A 21042-nucleotide genomic window follows, 5' to 3' on the forward strand; every position below is an offset into this window, starting at 1 on the left:
CGTGCTAGAAACTGTAACTGTGCATGTCCATCTGGATAACGGATCTCAAAGAATTTCAGTTACTGACAAATAACTTTCCTTTCTCAGAGTAATACTGGCATCCCTATATTGATGTGCTTTTTTTCCTCTGTGCTGCCATTGGGAGATGGATGCTACAGAATGCAGTCCATTGATAAACAACTTGTTTTAAACGATACCTGAAATCTTTTCTGCTTCCTGAAGGACACTTACTACTGGGTGTTTGATGCAGAAGAGAAAACTAGGCATTGTGCACTCTTTTTGTTAATTTTCAATGATATGAGTCCAGTATTCTGTTTGGACTAGACACATTGTTTTGTCTTCCATATGGTCATTATATACACTCTTTCACATGTCCCCACACTGTGGCAGTGGGGAATTTTATTTTTTTTTCCTTCCCTTTTTTTTTATTAAAAAAAAAAGATTACTGTTTTTTCTTAGCTAATTACGTTCTGTATAAATGTGTGTCACTAGCTTTTGCTGCAGTCCCATGTATTAGCTTCTTCCCACGTGAAGAGTTTGGGCAGTATATAGGTTTCTGATGGACCTTCCGTTACAATATTTTTGCATTTGAAAAAAGATTCTGAATATTGGAAATCTGTTTTGTAGCTCTTCTTTTGTCACTGGACTTCTTCATATATATATATATATATATATATTTTTTTTTTTTGTAGCAAAAAAAAAAATACAGACCTAGTAATTGCTGCAGTTATCTGTCACTGAATAATAAGAAATCATGCATTTTTATCATGATGGCAGCCTTCCAACTGTGAATATGTTTTAAGAAATAATGTTTCTCCAGATATGGGAGATAGCTTCTTTATTTTTTTTTAGTCCATCAATGAAACAAAAGTACTAGGAGAACCAAGAACTCTATCTTCCTTTTGCTTGTTTTGGAATGCAACTATACAACTATATGTTTAGTTGCTTACTTTTGTCATTTTTTAGCATTGTGTATTTGATGATCTGAATTTTTGTATATCCCATTTAAATATGATACTGATTTTCTTTCAAGAGAATACAGTAATGTTACCATCAGAGTGTTTTGTAAAGCTGGTATGTAATTTGGAAGATGTATAAATTATTATTGTTATTTTATTAGATGATAATGAATGGTAAATTAAGCTCCTTCAGTTTATATCACATGATGTAATTTCATAAATAATACATCTCTTATTGAGATGTGAGCTCAAACATTTGAAAATTTGTCATGTGATCCTCAGAAATTCTTTTCTTAGAAAGTACAATGCAATTGGGTCATTAAAGCCTAAAATATGTTAGGATTTCTTTAGTTGCTAATGAAATGTCTTCTTTTCAAAGCTGTTGAACAGGACAGATGACTTTTAAACTAATTGTAATTCACTGAGGCACCTTATAATCTATAAGAAAGTTCACCTCTGCACTGTTCCTGTCCAGCTGTTGTCTTGAACAATTATCAGCAAGTTATTGTTCTGGTATGAGCCATGTCATGCTTGAAAGTGAGATGAAAAAAATTAATGAGGGTGCATGAATGCTGGTTGATGAAGGTTAAGTAGATACAGTTATGCTCTCCGCATTCTTTACTATGATGTTTGAGATCGAGGCAGTATTCTGTAATGAGACCACACAAACAAATGTGCTGATAGACAGCTCTTGATTTAGCAATGAAAAATGTTGGCTGAAGGTGCATTTTGTTTCAGCCTAATATTCGGATTGCTTGTGCACTTCAAGACAGTGGATTTAGCTTATACTATAGAGCTGTTCTTTTTCTCTATTAAATTGTCTATTAGTTTTCAGAAATCCATTCCATTGCATTTGTTAGAAATGAGGTATAACATTTTTTAGTGAAGATAGCAATGTGGTTACAGCAAGGCAATACTGAGGGTTTTAATATTTATTTTTGGTGGGAAAAAAGGGCTTAGTACCTTTTGTATAAGTCAATTGCAAGTCAATTCTCATCGTCATTGGCTGTCACACCGTACTATAAAACTGAGTGCAGCTTCACTGCAAATGTTAATCTCTTATGTTGAAAAAGGAAATGTAATTCTGCATTAAAAATGGGTAATAGGAAATCCAGTGTACCTACCAAAGCTAGCATATCAGACACATATTGTGAATACAATTTTAGGCTAAATATTAGAAGACCTCCTGATTAGCATACACGCAAAACTCTCTTCAGAAAACTTCTAATACTTTTAGTAATTCACGTAACAAAGCTCTTATCATTAAAGCTTCTTGAATTCTTGTTCTTCAAAGCCTGTGCTATAGTTTTATGAAACTGATGATGATGCAGCTTCTATATTAAGAGATTCTGAATAATCAGTCTAGCACACAGAGTCAATTACTTTACCTTTTACCAAGATTTTAAAATTATTTTTTATTATACAATAACAGTATTTCTTTTCTACATGGTCACACATCTTTGTATTAGCCACAAATCTCCCTGTACCCCACTCTCATTAGACCCCACCTGGAATACTGTGTTCAGTTCTGGCCCCCCAGTAAAAGAAAGATGTGGACCTGTTGGAGGGAGCCCAGATGAGGGACAGGAGGGTGATCAGAGGAGTGGAGCACCTCTCTCATGAAGAGCAGCAAAGAGGGTTGAAGTATTTCAGCTTGGAGAAAAGAAGGCTCAGGGGAGACCTTCCAGTACATAAAGGGAGCCTACAGGAAAGCTGGGGAGGGACCATCTATCAGGAAGTGTAGTGGTAGTATAGGTGGTAATAGATTTAAGCTAAAAGAGGGTAGACTTAGATTAGATATGAGGAAGAATTTCCTGTGAGGGTGGTGAGGCACAGGCACAGGCTGCCCAGAGAAGCTGTGGATGCCCCGTCCCTGGAAGTGTTCAAGGCTAGGCTGGATGGGGCTTTGGGCAACCTGATCTGGTGGGAGGTGTCACTGGCAATGGCAAAGGATTAGAAGTAGGTGATCTTTAAGGTCCCTCCCAACCCAAACCATTCTATGATTCTGTGAATATAAAAAATGAGGGGGACAGATTCAGCACATGAATAATAACATATGCCAGACAGTTGATAGAATTTGATTTCTTTCAAGAAGATGATAATTTTTTTAAGCAAAGTAAATTTGATAGGTTTAACCTCTGTGGACTGCAGTAGGATTGCCACTGTACTAACATTAATGAAAAGTAGGATCAGCACAGATCTGTAAAAATAGGTAGGTTCAAGATGAGATACGGAATATTGAAAAAGGATATATAGGACTATGAGGCTATTTGTGAAGTTTCTGAAGGATCAGTTTGGGGAATATGTATTTATTATATAGTCTCTAAATGATGTGTTGCATATATGAAGAGAGATGAACTTGGTGATGTCCAACTTTGAAGGCATTAGCAAGTTGAAGGAGGTATCACAGGTAAAAAGGTAAATGAGTAGTAGTCACAGAATTAAGTTAAAATTTGGAACAAAGCCAAAAACTTAAGTATGATTGGCAAATTTTGCTGTTTTAAGTCCATCAATTGTGAAAGATCTTGTATGTTCATTTCAAGCCATCTCAAGATATTCAAACTGCATACATGATCAACAGAGTAAGAACCATAGGACTTTTTCTACAGAAACCTTAACCTATAATTTTGCTAATAGGTATCAACAGAACTTTGGTACATAACAGCAATTTCAGTATGTTTAGTTGCTTGTTCATGTTACCAAATGCTGCTTCCTTTGCCTGGTATTCAGTATCATAGTACACAGTCCAAAGGGTCTGTATCTGATGCTGGGAGGAAGTGGGTAGGAGATGGGTGGATACAGACAGCAGGATGAGAAAAGCAGCTACAGTGGGATAGGTTGAACATGTAGTAACTGCCTTGTTAAACTTTTGCAGCAGTCATTAAAACGTTTCTTACTATCTTTGTTTAGCCTCGCTAGTGCCCATTTGTTAATACCTTATGGAAAACTACAGTAGCTGACTGACTTCTTGCAAAGTGGGAGAGTACCAGTGGTGTCTGAGAATGGAGAGCATGAGAACAAGTGTACATGTGTGCCACAGGAAAGCAGAAAACTTGTAATAAATCATCTGAGAAAGAAGCTGTCTGAAGTAAACTAACTCTTTACTGGTCCATTCAAATGCATTTTATGTTATATAAGAGCGGGACATAGAGCTTGCTTTTCCTTGTTGTCAGGGTATCAGAGCCTAAATGAGGAGATGCTTATGCCTGGATTTGAACATAGGCTTTAGGTTAGCACTAGAATTGTTTACTTTTACTTGGCCTTTATGCGCATGTATGTGTGTATGTATCAGCTGTTGACCCCCCCCCCCCCCCCCCCCCCCCCCCAAAAAAAAAAAAAAAAAGGTTAAGGGGAAAAGAGCAGAACAGATTCTGGATTTCATAGAACTGTTTCCAGTAGGGAAATTTTGTCATTAATATCTTTGCAATTCATGCTTTGTAACATGATTTTTCACTTCTGCTGTTCCAGACCTGAGACAGATTAAATCACAGATGCATAGAGACTGCTGGTAACATCAGTTGAAGGGATTAAAATGGATTTGAATTCTTTAATTAAGAGGAAGCAAAGATCATGTGTAGCACTAAGATGTTTTCTTTTTCTTTTAGAAAAAGAGCGTTAGGATGGGAAAAGAACTGTTTAAACCAAGAGGAACAGGATAAAATAGTCATGAGTAAATTTAAACTCGAGATTGGTTCCAATCAACTAGATCAGAGAGGTTCTGGCACACTTAACATGTGAATGCATCTTTAAGAAAAGAACTCAGTATTTTGAAGGTAGAGTTTAATAAAAATATAAAAAGTGTGTATGTTGTGTTTCCATGTATCAGTGGACAGTGATCCAATGACCTGGTCTTTGGATTATGAGAGTTCCTATTTTAAATTTATTAGACAACACTATAGTTAGTATTCCTGTTGCAAAGATTTACAAATAAAGGGTAGATTTACTTTACTTCATCATCTCTCCTCTGTCCCCATATACCACATAAGGTAAATGTGAACACCAAGTGCCGCTGTAATGTTTGAGGAAGAGGCTTGGCTGCAAAATGCAGGATGGGAAATCTCCAGTGGTTCACCCGTCTCTTGGCATAGCCACTTGCCTCCCAGGTTTTGCAGCTTCCACTGGCTGCAGCAGTGAGCAGTTGTGCGCTGAAGACTCAAACCTAAGCATTTGACTTGCAAGTGTGCTGCTGCTACTTTAAAGTTACCATTCAGCATAATGCCCTTATCTTGAAGATCTAGAGACATTGCACACTAACTGATTATGTGCTGGTGTCTGGTGATATCATGTCTGATATCTCAGGTTGGTAGAAATGACCTATCGAGATCAGGCGTTCGAGGTACTTCAGGGGCTGGTGTGAGGAAGTGCGTTCATCTGTGATGTCCTTGGCCACCTGCTGTCTGCATAGCTTGTAAGTCCACCTGATGACTGTGGCTTCCTCATTCAGTTTCATTCAGAGTACGCTAGCTCTGCCCTAGCAATCCCATTTTGGTTGTTCTTTCCCCTCAGCCCGTTCAATTTTGGAGTCTTATGTACTGCTGTTTCTTCCCATAGATTAATGATCAATCTGCTGTCAGGTTAGTTTTGCCTCCTCCTTTTTGGTATGTAAGGCAACTGATAATGCTAGCTTGGTAAGTTTTTTGTGCCTCTTGTATCAGATCATTCATTCCTGCCCTTGCACTACCATATCTCTGTTGCTGTCGTGTCTTTTTTTGTGTGCAGTCACTTGATGAATTAGATTAAAAACCTGATCCACTGTTTCTCTGTTGAAAAGATCTTGAATTGTTCTAAGGTGTGATCAGACGTTAATAAAATAATTAAAAATAACGTCAGAACACATAGTGTATACTTTGAAAATGAATTTAATGAAAGTAGTTACAAAAGAGCACAATGTGTGTTTGTAATGAAATGACTTTTACATAATTATTAGTATAAGTTGTCTTTTTTGTATCTTGAGGTATCATTCATCTGCAAGGATATGTAGTAAAGCACTGAATGGTTTTGAGAGCTGAGTGCTGGTAAGACTGTACAGCACATCCTGAATTTATGAAGGGAAATTAAAGCCGTAGTTTAAAGGAAGGAGACAAGATTTTAAAGGAATCATTTTTCTATCAGAAGAGTCTTCAACTTAACTGTAGATATAGATGGTACTGGTTTGTTCTAAATCTTACGCTGAGGAGATAAAATTAATTATGAAAAAATGTCTTATTAGGGTATTCTAGTGTAATATTCTGAGAGAAATACCCTTAAAGGTGAAGGTAGTATTTAATTGAAGATGTGTAACTTTTGCTTATAATTTAACGTTAGTCAATGTTATTAATTTGGTTTATGTCATGTTTCAGTTTGGCACGAGTGTTTATGTGGCTATGCACTCAACTGGGGCAGGGAACCGGTGCGATTGAAAACTAACTTCTGGCATTTGCTGTACAGATAGAAAAGCATGCTGGTCAGTGTAAAGTGTCAGGAAAATGGGTGAAACAGCCTTTTTCAAATCCAGTGACAACTTCTGCTAAACTGGGGTTGCAAGGTGATGTTCTGTGTGCAGCTGGGCAGCTACGTCACTTCATTGATGACGAAGAGAAGAGAGCTGACCGATACCTTCTTTCATGCTCCTAGTTAGGTATCCTGCCCCACTCCTGTACTACCTCTGTCATAAATGGTAGGAATATACAGCCAGGAGAAAAGCTGAGTGTGTGAGGGAGAGGAGGAATGGATTCACTTTAGTTATCAGCAGTGTTATGCTATGTCTGCCTAATGTGAGCTGCGTAATGACACTGCAGCTTCAGTATTTCATCTGATGACCTGTATAGTTCTCTTAATACAAAGTAATACTCAAAAATCTTTATATTTTAAGTAGACATTGACACATTTAATTTAAACATTTATTTTTAACTACATGGATGGGAAAATTTATGTGAGGCAAAGAATAATTTAGAGGGGCAAAGGGGCAAAGAAATTTAGGGTTAATATGGCATTTTTTTCTTAATGTCAGGTGGTCCAAGTATGTGGATTTAAAGTGAGATATGCTTAACATGGCTTAGATAGGAGAACTGTCCTTCTTTTTCTGTGTAAAAGCTGGGTTTGTATATTTTAACCAAAGGATTTTTAGATGATATGCACAGAAAAATTTCACTTACATTAAATACTGTCTTTGCTAGCTAACTGGTAAATCTCAAAATAGATGCTTTCAGCTTTGTTATATTGCTATCAGAACAATAAAAGCATTCATTTTTTTGTTAGTTTGCTTGAAAATGTATTTGAACTTTTAATACATAGTAAACTTCTTGAGTAGCTTGCTGGAACTTGCTCTACAACTGTAATCCTCCACATTTCTTTAATCTTTTAGGTTGGAGTAGTATATGACTTTAAATTTAAAGACTGGCACTAGTACAAAAAAAAGAATTCATTTATGTTCTATATATACACTTCATAAAACAAAGACAAAAAAGGAGATTTATGGTCTCTTAAAGAAAGTACATATTAATTTATGTCTTAACGGGTGAGCATGTGGTGTATACAATAATAGAAATATGCCAGATAACCTCTGTCTATCTGAATGGAATTAGGTCAAAATATTTAAAGTAATGGAATCAATGGTCATTGCATGCTGTAATTGTTTATATCTGAAGTCAGTCTTTTTATTATTTTGAAAAATCTTTTGACTTTTTTTCTGCTTTGTAATTCAAGGTATATGTGTGAGTCATAATTACAACTTTTCTTGCTAATTAAATCAATTTAGTGAATAATTATTAAGGTTTCTTTTCAGTGATGATTTTGCAGACTAGCATATTTTCCATTTATTTATTTATTTATTTTAAGAACTGTAAATTTAAGGGGAAAAAGCTTTAAATGGGAAATGTAGGACAATTCCACTAACTCCCTTGTTGCTGTGCTCTGTGCTGTACATAGTTATTAATATCCTTACTTCTTTGCCCCTCCTTTGCATTCTGTTTTGTGTGTCCACAGCTGAAAACTTGTAAAATTGCAGACTTCAGGTGCTTGAATTCTCACTTCCGTGAAGTGTTTATAGTGGGAAACTTGACACTGACTTCAAGGGGAATAAGGGAGAGAGGTAATGGCAAGAGGAAATTGCTCTAACAAGAGACAGCTAAACTGAAGAGAGAAGGACTTTGCAGAACTCAGGAGGACAAACTAGAGTTTTAAAATACTTTGTACTGTGAATCTTTTTTTTGTACAGGCATTTGTTTTCTGGCCTTAGGAAGTGCTTTGGAGATTTTCTGTCTTCAGAGTCTTGTTGGATTGGAGGGCATTACTTCAAGGATCTTATCGATCAGATGCTGATAAAGTAATAATGACACTGATAAAATAATAATTTGAAGGTAACTTAGCAAGTAAGTTTGTGCAATGAGTTATAACTGTGGTCTTGCTTTCCTCTTGAAATTGCTTGTTACAGCTTGTTTTCTACTGGAGCGTTAACAGAATTAGATAATATTAGCGATGTTTGAAAAACATGTGATGCTTTTATCTACTTCTTTGTTCTTAAGAACCTACAAAACATAAGCAAAAGGTAGGACTACATGATCTTTTTGAGGTTCCTTCCAGTCTGGGCTATTTTATGATTGTATGATAACCTTATACTTCAGTCTGTAAGACAAGGATAGCTATTTTGTCAGTAAGTCCTCAGTAAGTAAGACTCAGTAAGTCCTGAGGCCTGCTTAAACGTAGTCATCAGGTTAACCTTTCAAGTACGTGCTTTTGAATTAAAAGCTTCACTCAATCAAACAGGCATGACTGTTGTACAAGAAACTGAAGAGAAAAAGATTTACATTGGTTTATGCTCAGTCCAGACTTTGAGTCTTTGAAAGTCAAGGGTTAGAAACATATATATTATCATAAAATTACTTTTGACGGTACAGTGAATAAAGATATGAATGGCTAAAAGGCATTTTTACTTTTGTAAATAAATGATGATAAATAGAATAACAATTTGAAAAAAAAAAATCACTGTAAGGAGATCTAAAGATAGCTTGTACCTTGGACTTTGGCCTAGAAATAAGTCATTTTCCAACTTCTGGAAGCCATTTAGTGAAACAGAGAGTTTTGACATCAAGGGAAATAATGAATTGTTCATGAGAGGATTAAAAAAAAAAAACACATTTTTTTTCAACTAATAGTCTTACTTGCAACCAACAACATAGCATAGGTAGGGAAATACTGCGGTACATTAATGCTGCTTAACATATATTACAGAAGATGGATGAGCGCATAAGCCACATCTTTGAAAGTTCCCTTTTTCATTCAGATTTGCTTAACAGTGTGATTATATTTAAATTTCAGTGGCTTCAGCACGTTTCCAGTGCTCTTCTAATTCTTACCGCTTTACTGAATTAGAGATAAGGTGTTAAAATTTTCATACTAGTAAAATTTGAGCATGGGGAAAGACTTTAATAACAATGCAATAGAAAAGTATGAATTACCGATTTTAATATGTCTTCCAAAGAAAAAGAAAAGAAACTTTGAGTAACACCCCTCTTTCCCACTTCCAAATGCTAAAGATTAAAATTATTTCAATTTATCCAATAGTGAAGCTGTCTACAAATTAGTTTTTTGGGGAGGATGTTGGGGGAAGCGTTGCATTGGAGGTTCTATCCCAACTTGCGCTGTCAGTAGAACTTTTAGAATAGACCAATAAGATGGACAGAACAGATTGCTAGGACCATGGGGTATTCACCCAAGAACTCTAATGGAACTGAAGGATGAAGCAGCTCTAAGGCTGAGCTATTAACTGTTCTGTGTAAACTGTAGTTTGAACTCATGCCAGTGTCACAGGAAAGGAAGCACTTGGCAAATGCAGTGACAGTTTTTAAAAAGGATCATGAGCTGTTTGAGGATCTGTGATTATGGAAATTGATATCCATGATGGACATATTGTAGAAAAATATTAATAAAGGGTAGAATTAGTTAACAATTTAATTAATGACTGATACATTGGTGAGGTCTTCTCTATCTCAGTAATGGTTAAAAGTAAGTAGGATTTTAGGAGCTGTTAGGAAAGGAAAACAAAATAATGAAAAAAATGCATTGCTGTATAACTCCAAGCTTTGCTGCATCGTACGTACTTTATATGGTTTTGTTTCTTCTTGCTATTAAAAGATATAGTAGAGATACAGCAAAACTGATCAAGATTATGGAGACAAATAAAAGGAAATCTTTCTTTGTATAGTGCATAATTAAGAATGGGAACTCTGTGCTGAAGGACTTCAGTTTATCAGATATAAAAAATTACACAAATGCATGGAAGACCAATCTATTGAGAATTATTAAATGAAAAGGATTATTGAGGATTGAGGATTATTAAATTCACTTTGCTTGTGAATTGGACAGCCTCTGAAATGCAAATGTATGAAGACTTGCAAGGAAGCAAGTTATTGTTCTTGTACAAGAAGACTTCTTCTTTTACTTTTTCCTTTGTATATTCTTGATCCATGGAAGAAGTTGACTTTGGATCCAACAGGACATAGTTATTTGTCTGAAGAGGTTTTCAAGTGCAGCAGTCTAGCTCTGGTTCTAACGGCTTTTGGTAACTGAATCTTGCAATTTCAGTTGCCTTGATGTACTTAATGACTTGTGCTGTCTCATTGTCCAGCTCTAGTGTTGTTCTATACCTCCTTTCAGATAATAGACCCAGAAAGGAAGAGTTGCTGGTTATTAGCCATCCTGTTTCATGGAATACTAGGTAACACTGCTGTGCTTTTTTGATCATCTGTGCTCACCTCAGGTGCAACTGCACTCAGATCTTGTTATTCTGCTTTTGATAGCTTCTGCGAAGTGATGGGTCAACCTTGTAAGCCAAAGCAGCTAAGTCTTGGTGGTAGGAATATATCTTAAAATAGGAAGGTCTTGAAAATCACAGGAAAATTATATGTCTATTGAAAATCACAGGAGAATTATACGTCTACTGGAACTAGACTAAATAACTTTACTGCTGGGGACACCAATGTGTTAATTTTCCCGTTTCAGCCAGCACCACTGTAGTAGAAGGCTCATCTCTATCTCCTTTCTCTTCCTCTCACAGGAAAACTAGAGAAGTGTTATGTCATTCCAGGAGTTGAATCAATCTCGATTAAAACTTTCAGTTCTAGCGTGGGACCAAGCAAGTATTTGGATTATAGCTAAGAAACAGATTCTTCTGATTTATATATATCATATTGCTCACAGGATTTTAGATCTTGAGATGTATAATTTCAAAATTGAATTTTATTTCAAGATTTTATCAACTTCCATTAAAAATGGAAGAGAGACATCAGAGAGTCTAATGTCATTGTTTTTTGCATAAGCTAGCATCATTTAGAAACTGCTTGGTCAGTATAATTACATTTATATTTTAATAATGAAATTAAGACAGTATTTCTGCTTTAAAAAACCTTGCCTAATGACTTAGTTTAGCTATTTGACGAATTTCCCCAAAGCAGTACTCCTTAACTATAAATTCTGGAGTTCATTGCTATAAAAGAGAGGAAGGAGGTTGAAAGCCCAAACATAAGTCTATTTGTTTAATCACTTTTGCAAGTGTACTAGTTCTCGTCATATGAATCAGCCTGTGCCAGTTATCATTGTCTTCTTGCAAACAAGGACCTGATGTGTCTGTCTTATTTACCTGTTTGTTATTTTATTTTTTATGTTGTTCCACCTATTCATGCCATGATTGTACAGTATTTCGGTGGGCAGGATGCATGCACCTATAAGGATTCTAAGCTGAAGTACTTATTCACATGCATTTAATGGGATGTACATTTACAAAAAATAGTTGAAAGAAGACTGTATTAAGTAGTATAAAAGCTGCTAGGTAATAAATACAATTTGGAACACCTTTTTGGATGTTTTTATCTTTTACAGAGCTATAAGAAAAGGCATTGGTATATTATAATTACTTCAACTCTCATATGTATTATAATGCTTCAATGATTTTCTCATGCAAATACAAATTTTTACAGTATTTCTATGTACCACAAAATACCCGTCCTATTGTTAATGGGTTATAATTGTTAATAAGGTGGGTATTTTGTGGTACATTAGAATACTGAAGAAATAGGCTGAAAAGCTTTGTGTAAAATATCTATAAAGTAGCTCACATAGGATTCTATCCACATATTCATAAAACACTATGCTATAGGCTTCCAACTGCAATGTCATACTTGTAAAATAGTCTTCTCACCACTCCCATCAGGCTCTGATTTCATTCCGATTGCTGCCACAGATGGAGAGAGCTGACTACAGTTGAATGTGTATATGGATGGACATTTGAAAGAGACAATAAAAAGCAACCTTTCTAATAGCTAAAACTCATTTGAGCTATTTGTTCGCCTGCACATTCAGAACTGTTAATTTTGTTGTTACACTAGTAAGGATGTGGAACTGTGGAGATAACGAACTATGGTTGGAACTGTGAAGGGTGTGCAATGAAGTCTGCTTGTTTATACCATTCTGATTCCCAGCCTCAGAAGTCAGAGCAGTTGGAGCATCAGATGAGGTGCTACTGGCTAAAGATGATATAGGTCTGATGCTGGGACCATGCGTATGCATACAGTGTAATAGGTGTAGAATATAGACAGAATATGTGGGGATGTACAGTAATTGATGCCTAACATTACCGTCTAGTTGCATAATACCTGAAAAAAGACATCTGATTTTGAAATAAGTTAATGGTTTAATATGATGGTCCAGCTTCAGGAGCCATGAGAGCTGGATGTACATTTTGATATCCCCTGGTTTGATTGTTCTCTTTGTAGAACAAGAATGTCTCATTGCTATTTTCCTCGATAGCCACCTCCTTTCTGTAGCAGCTGCCCACTCTCAGTAGGCTGCTTTCTCTTTTTCCAGTGTAAGCAGAAGTTTCCCATTTTCTATCTTTTCTATCTTCTATATGCTTTCCTCCCTGTTCCAGTGCCCTCCCCAAGTAAAAGTCTAATTACTTACTTTTTTTATAATCTAGACATTTACTTCACCTGTTCAGATATTCTACTCAATTTTTAATTATATTTTTTTCTTTTTCCTAGCGGGCTTTTCCTCTTTTTTCCTTTATAGAAATAGGTAGTAATTTTGTCTCTCTCTCTCTCTTTTTTTTTTTTTTTTCCCTCTCTCTTATAAATTAGTCAGCAAACTAGGTAAAATTTTCTAGAGGCAGTAGTAAGTATCAGAGTTTTCATTGGAAAGTACAATATTTCCTATGGGGAAAACAAGTAATATGTATGCTTTGCTTCTTTCTGCTGGCAACAACATTAGGATGTGACCTGAATTCTCCTGAAGAAGTATCATGTAAGTTTGCAGTAATTTAGTTTGTTGCATAATTGTATAACTGCATACAATACCTGCATGAGTTCCTAGAGTAAGTTATATATTTTTCCTTAGGGTTATGATACCTTAAGTATTGCTATAACTTTGTGTGTAACCTTTTCTTTGGTGAAAATTCCAGAGGGAATTAGTTCATTTGCAGCATTGTTTCTTGATATCAAAGTTGAGAGTTAAAACTGTGTGTAACTGCTGGTTTTTTTTGTTTTGTTTTGTTTCGTATGTTATAGTTTTGTATAGTTTTGTATTATCTCTGTTATGAGACTTGTAGTGCATGGATACTGTTTTCTACTTTGGGAAAAATGTAAATATGTTTCTATTTCAGCCCTTATTAATACCTAGTTCAAGGCTATCAGGTCAAGTTTAAGTAAATTCAAGTAATTTCACAATCTTAGTGTGATTATTAAGGAAATTATTTTGTTTCCTATAAAATAATGACTTGTCACGTTCCAGACTAGACATAAATTATTACTGTATTTTCATTATGGTTCAGGCTAGTAAGACATAACAATGGTATAGGACCAGTGCCACAGATCTAGTGGCATCTGCAGTTGCAGCATTGATTAGATAGGCAACTCAAAACTATTAAGAATGACAGTTTTCAGCATATAGTCAGTAAGAAGTTACTGCTGGAGAAAACGGTTGTATGATTTTGAGATGCGTAGCCCCCAACACATCCTTCTGGATTCAGTGAGGACTATTCTAAAAGCATGGCCAGAAAAAAATGAAATTTTAGTGGCAACCTCCTTTTTGTCTTGTAGCTCTAGCGTCATTCTGTTTCTTTTGTGAGCACAGGATGTTGAGTTCTCAGATGGGTGGTTCAAACCTATTCCTTTGTTTTCACATGCGTAGTGAACTAAGTGTTTTGATTTTCCTGGGACGGGAGAATAATAACCTCTTTAATAAATCCATGCTAGAAGAAATTCAAGGCCAACTGGTTCTGGGTAGGGCAAGGAAAATAACTAACGTGGATTGTGCCTTTTGTAATCCACTTGCCCGGACCCTAGATATCTGTCCTTCTTCCAAGGACTGTTTTATGTCATACTTCTGTGATTCCATCTTTTGGAAAGCCAGGTTGTTTTCTGTACTGTGGCTTATCTTCAAAAGCAGCATCATGCTGCCTAGCAGGTGTAGTGTATTCAAAGTGTTTTGGAAGATGATTCAAATTTGCGTGTCCACCAACTCAGAAGGGACTAGAATCCAGTTCGTTCAATCACTCTGTGAGGTCTTTAAGTTCTTATCTCTTCGGTAATAGTAATACTGGACAACACAGCTCAAAGACATCAAGAGACATCAAGACATCATTTAGTCTGTTTTCCTATCATGAATGAAATTTATTATGCTTAGAAAAATACATATTTTTTTAAGAATGTCATAGCTGTCAAAGCTCTCTCTTAAAATCCACAGAAGTCATTCCAATTTAGGGAAATGTTCCTGGTAATTCATATTACATCTGGTTTTGTCAGGAATCGTCAATGAGCTAGAAATTGTAATCCTAACAATTCCATTTACTAAAACACAAAATAGGTTCAATACATATTTGAAATATAAGATTCGGTGCATGCAAGGGTAATGTTAGGCTTGATGAATGTCTTCCCAGATCAGAGAGACTGGGTTATCTATTTTGGGGTTAATAATTCTGTAATCAGTCAGGCAAGTATTTGATATGGCTACTGTCAAAAGGGCAAGTCTTACTGACAAGCCTTCTCATTTATATCCATCTCCTGAAGACAGTGGTATATACTTTTATTACCATATATTTTCTACTCAGATATTTGAAGCATGTGTGACAATTTAGGACAATCATACTGTAAAGCTTGGAAACTAATTTCAGATGTTAGATAATGAGGTAAACAATAGGAATGCATTGGGTGAATAATGTTTAACAGTGAAGATTTGTGCTGAATTAAAAAACAAACAAACAAAAACCAATGCAGATTGGATTTAAGGAAAGATTTGTTTTTGGTCTTTTATTTTGTTTCCATAATAGCTGGAATGGTTCTTTTCCTAGTAACACATTATCAAGTATCTATGTTATTTTAAGTAAAATTCTTATGACAATGTGTAAATAATGAGAAATAAATTCAGCTTGTATAATGTGTTTGGAAGATCCTATTTGTATGAACTATAATCTGAAAAGAAAGAATAAGCCAGAATTTCCAGCACTGTTAATGTGTGTTTATGCAATCACTTTGCCTTTATGTTATTTTCTAACAAGGTGATTACATCATATATATTAAAAAAAACACATCTTTTTGGAGGAGATAAGGAAAATAGGTAATAAGTATATACTCACTTATATTCCAAGGTAATGTTAGTCTTTGAATGAGCCTGTGGTTTATGATAATTATTTGTTTAGACAAAAGTGGGCACAAAACCACCTAATTTGGGGTTGTTTCTTTTATTGCTCAACGTTGAGAGGTATTCACATACCTTCTTTAAGCTCTGTTACTGTTAAAATCCAATTCAGTGTGTTAACCTGGCCAGGTTGACTGAAGTAAGTTGAATGGTATGTTAAGGATTCTTTTCATGTCTTCAGACAATTCTTACAATTAGTATTAGCATCTTCATTCAATTCATATATTGAACAAACAAACTTGTTCTAGGAGGCTAACATGCTGACAAATATGACTGACAAAAACTTAAAGAACACGAGCACTAAATACAAAACCACTATTTTTTGTTTTTATATTCAATGATTTGTTCTTCTCTTTGTGAATTGACTACACTTGGCAGGAAATATGTTCTGCATTCATTAATGTTTTCTCTAAATATCAAAAGTTAACAGCGAGTGTATTTGTGTTTACTTTGGTAGTAAAAAAAGAAGAGGAAGATTTTGAAGAAAAGAAATCCATTAAGAAACGAATCAAGGAATTAAAAGTTCTGGACCCAAAGATTGCACAGAATCTGTGTAAGTAGATTTTGGTTTTATGATAAAGTAACGTTATATAAATGTTACATTAAAAATGTCTTTCTCTCTGTGTGACTGCCTCATAACCACTTTTTGGTTAAATGTGTGAGAGTATGCTTTATATACGTAGTGCTTGGCATTAAGCTCAAACATGTAAGTTGATACAATTGAAAATATATGCTAAAAAAAAAAAAAGAAAACAGTTAAACAGTATCTCTCATTTAAGAATGAAATTATTTCCTTAGGTATATACCTAAGCAATAGGATACAGCTGAATATCTATTATCTGTCTTTATTTTCAACATATTCATTAAGGATTGCTGCCCACCCAACCAAAAAGTCAATAAAGACAATAATGTCTACAAGATGTCTGGCCAACCCTCATGCACTTTGCAGAAGAAAGCAATAGTCAGTACTGCACAATAACACACAAATAAAGATGCCAAAGTTTTGGCAGAGGAGAATGGTAAAATGAGTAGGTAACTAAAGGCAGGCAGAAATAAAATAAGAACTGATTTGGTAATGGTGAAGAAATAAACAGGTTTATATGAAAAAAAAATATATATATATATATACATATATAAACTGCTTATATGGTTTTGGTAGTGGTAATTTTCTCGAGCTGCTTTTTTTGTGAGAAAGCACTAATGAGACCGTTGAAGAAAAAAGCGTAACTGTCATCTTGGTACAAAATACTGTGGTGGCAATAATTGTCCTTGAGAGTAGACTTGTCACTAAGTGTTCTTTGATGCTAGATGTTATACATGACAAATGGATGGAGAAAGCTGGAATTACTGGAGAACAGTAAATAAAAATACACTTTAAATTGTTATCTCGTATGCAAATTTGTGTATTGTTTGTTGACCTTTAGATGCTATAGCCTATATAATTGATGTTTTGTAAGAAGAAATAATTTGTTGTTTTCTTTAATTGTGGGTTGAATATTTATTTCAGCAATTTTCCTTGGATCTTTCCGAGTGCCTTATGAGGAAATCAAAATGATGATACTGGAAGTAGATGAAACACAGCTGTCAGAGTCCATGATTCAGGTAAGGAAATTTGACACTTGAAATCCCAGTATTTCAGGGTAAGCTTCTCATCAAATAGAAAACTGTGCCTAAAAAGCCTCTTAATGTACACTGTTTGACTATTAAATCACTGCAAGAGTTATTTTTTTCTGTGAACTCTAGTTCTTTTTATATTTGTAAAGCTATTTTTTATGATAGTAGCTGAGTTGATGTTCTCTACTTTCTGTATTCCTATTATCTAAACCTAAATTGATTTTATTTTTGTTTGTATATTCAAACAGCTTATGTTTGTTCCCTGGTTACTATATTTTCTTTTTAAATTTGTTTTTACCTCAGGCTCAGCTGCACAAATCTTTTGTTCTCGTTGAAAACTAGGTGGAAAGGGATATTTTCTTCTACTCTCTCTCCTCTCTTTCCTCTTACTTAGAATCTTGCCTTAGGACATCCACAGTGACCACATTTCTTCCTTAGAGCTTATTTGGATAGTGTTTTTCTTTTCCATATTATTTTATTCAAAGTATGATTCTGTGTGGAGACAAAAGATACTCAAAGTTCCTTATGTTCTTCTATTCACAGAGTTATTTAAAGGATGATAAGTTGAAGAATTCCATAAAACTAATTCTAATACAAATGCTTTATTCTAGAACCATGGGAAAAATCATTTGGAAAAATGTCTGGAGGTCGTCTGGTCCAATCTTGTCTCATAGCCAGGTCAACTAGAGCAGATTGCTTAGGATCTTTCCCCATTAGGTTTTGAGCATCTCCGAGGGTGGAGATTGCACAGTCTTTCTGGATATATTTTCCAGTGTTGGACTACCCTTATAGTGAAAAACATTTTCTTGTTTATCCAGCTGGAATTTTCTTTTTTTGGCACTTGAGTTGCCAAACCAAGTTTGCACCACTCCAAGACGAGCCGTATCATATCTTCTTTATATATCTTTCAGGTACCTGTTGGGAACCTGAAGACTACATTAAATTCCCCTGAATCTTGTTCTGTTAAAGTTGAACAAATGCAGTTCTCTAAACTTCTTTGCTGTGTCCCCCAGTTGTATGCCATGTCCCACAGTCATCTTGATGATGCTCCATTAGATTTGCAGAGATCCTTCTTTAGACCAAGATTGCCTTTCTTTTGGACAGGATTCCTATATACTGTGATGAACTTCAAATTTTTGTAATTATGGCTCCTAAATGTCAAGTTGTAATTGTTAACAATCTACTAGTAAAGTAGTGTAGGCGTTACCTAAGGAGGATTTAGATTACTGACATGTACAACATACTTGAAAGTCTGTTGGAGAGATGGGCACCAGGCCATGCTGAAACATCCAAGAAACATGAAGTTAGATTTTTAGAAGCATAGGCTTTTTGCAGATCTGTTGATTAGTGAAGAAATAAATATAGATAATAAAAAGAGTTATAAAATGAGTTGTAACATTCAGACTCCTTGAGATTCAAATGTATGACTCATACTGCAACATGTAGCAATTTGGATTCAAAGGTCAAAAAAAAAATTAATTTTTGCGTGCTTTGCCTGCAAACTGAATGTTCACCATATTGGAATGTCAAAATAAGATCCTACTGAGGAGACTGTATGTTCAGCATGTTCCTTTTTGTCCACTATGCAGTTTGGGTGTCATATCTTATCACTCGGATTTCAAAGATCTTTAGACTCTGCTGAGCTATTTAGACTTCACTTTCCTTTAAAGGGAGTTTGTCTACTGAATGATTTGCAGGATGGGATGTTTTGCTTAGGATATACTTGAAAGAAGAAACATGAGCCATCATCTCCAGTGACTGCATATATATATCATTGTGTAATTCTTTGCATTTTGTTGGAAAATGGAACATCAAGATGCAGTTAATATTGCCACTGAAACTATCTATTGCTTTAAGGTTATTAGGATGAACAGAGTAGTTTATGCCTTAGAGCTCCTTGTTTATGCTAGTTTGTGCTTACATCCCTTTTCTTTTTCAAGGTTGTCTTCATGCTTAGAAGATGCATGATGTGTCTCTTTATGTATATAAAATATATATGTGGGGTAATAGCTGAGATTCTGTAGAACCGCATGACAATCTGAGAGGTAGAATATGCTACACTGTTATGTTCAGTCTGACCTGTCTCAGAGTTTCCATGTCTTCTCTGAAGCTCTCTTTCATGCTGTTTGACCTTAGCACTCTTTTCAGTGGTGAAAATTCAGCTTCTTAATGATATTACATCCTTAATAATACTGTGAAGCAACCTTTCTAAAATAGATATTATATATCAATATTATGAAAAACTGACATCTTGATAATTTCCCTGTATGTAATTCAAAGAAAGCAAAACATTTTTTGTATCCTTAGGCATTTTTGAGATCAAAAATGAGAGTCTACAATCTTTTGGACAAGTTAGTGTTTGAGCCCTTTTGTGTTTGGTTTTGGAGGGGAGGGGACAATCTTATTTAAGAAAAGGATGAGAGAAGTTGAAGGACCAAAAGTGAGGTAAGGAATAATGTCCTACAAGAAGATAATGAGGTTACCAGCTGCTGCGACTGACTAAAAGTCAGTGTAGTAGCATAGAAGCAGTAGTGCTCACGGTATCCCGTATGAAAGTTATAAATATATCAAGGCGTGCTACTAGATGATGGCAGGGCACTTTTTTTTTTTTTTTTAATGTGATTACACATTATCAAGCCCAAATGAAATGGAAAATTCAGTGGGACTTAGGCTCCAAATTTACTTTGCAAGTTTGGGTGTAATCATTTCTGTCAAATGGCTTTATCCAAGCTTCTTGTTTCTGGATAAAGCAGTTCAGTAATGTCTTTGAGAACGGTCCCATCTAAGTTCAAACCTCAAAAAGCACTTAGACACCTATCTTCCTTTGAAAGTGGTTGAATCGTGTGTCTCATTGCCTTAGAAATCTAGTATTCCCCTTTAGTAAACCTATGCTGAGGTTACTAAATAAATGAAAATATCCATCTGTATGTCTCTTTTAGTATGTCTGCTTTTAAAATCCTAAACAAGTGTGGGGTTTGGATATACAATGAAGATGTAGTTCTGTGTATTTCGTTATTCTGAGAAGAGCAAAAGCATACATAGGTTTATAAGCATGTGGCTGTTTTTATGTATTTATATGATACCTTAAATATTTTGGTGGTTCTCCTTTTCAGAAATTTCTCATCTTCATCTTTTTTTTTTTTTTTTTTTTGTCTAGCGGTAAATATTGCCCAGTATATCTTAATGTCACAGTTTCTGAAGTTGGAAAGTTGTCCTTAATCCTACCTTTTTGTTATACAGAGTGCATAAGTAAAATGTCTGATTTATGTCTCTCTCCATCCTGCTCCTCTCCCTTCTCCTGTTAGAATTTAAATATACTTCTGAAAGACATTAAAACTCCAAAATTTCTGCTGTAATCCAAATAGTCATTGACTAATTATCGGAATGTTTCCCGTGACTTAGTCAAAATTCTTTCTCCTGCTTATTCTCTGTTTGATATTCAAAATGTATTTCATCTCTAGTAGTTCAAAAGCTTTATCTGAACACCATAAAGCTGCTTTGATACCAGCTGCTGCTTCGATTTTTTTCCTCTGGTGTTCAATATTGAAAACATTCATACAACACTTGACTGTTTCTCTTTTTGAAAAGTTTTGTGATCGGTCTTTCTACATGTGAAAATTGTTTTATCATCAAACAATGACCTTTTAATCTCAATAAAAATTAAGGAGTTGTAGTATATTTAAAGTATTGGTAATAACTTATGTGTATATCAAGACAGAAATAAGTAGGTTATCAAAACATAATTTAAAATGTGCCTTTTACACTCAGAATCTCTCTGCCCTTTGATGTCTGCTGAATTTTATAG

The 21042-nt window shown here is 35.0% G+C and overlaps 1 protein-coding gene across 3 annotated transcripts in view; it reads left to right on the forward strand.

Moving 5' to 3' along the window:
* DIAPH3 (diaphanous related formin 3) overlaps positions 1-21042 on the forward strand; it is a 248389-nt gene that overhangs the window by 92001 nt on the left and 135346 nt on the right. For all 3 annotated transcript variants that reach the window (XM_048047761.2, XM_048047759.2, XM_048047760.2), the window contains 2 exons: positions 16081-16176; positions 17131-17225. In XM_048047761.2, coding sequence (XP_047903718.2) covers positions 16081-16176; positions 17131-17225 — 191 coding nt within the window. The remainder of the gene's footprint in view (positions 1-16080; positions 16177-17130; positions 17226-21042) is intronic.

The sequence above is a fragment of the Anser cygnoides genome, chromosome 1 (assembly GCF_040182565.1).
Source record: "Anser cygnoides isolate HZ-2024a breed goose chromosome 1, Taihu_goose_T2T_genome, whole genome shotgun sequence".
Lineage (NCBI taxonomy): Eukaryota > Metazoa > Chordata > Aves > Anseriformes > Anatidae > Anser > Anser cygnoides.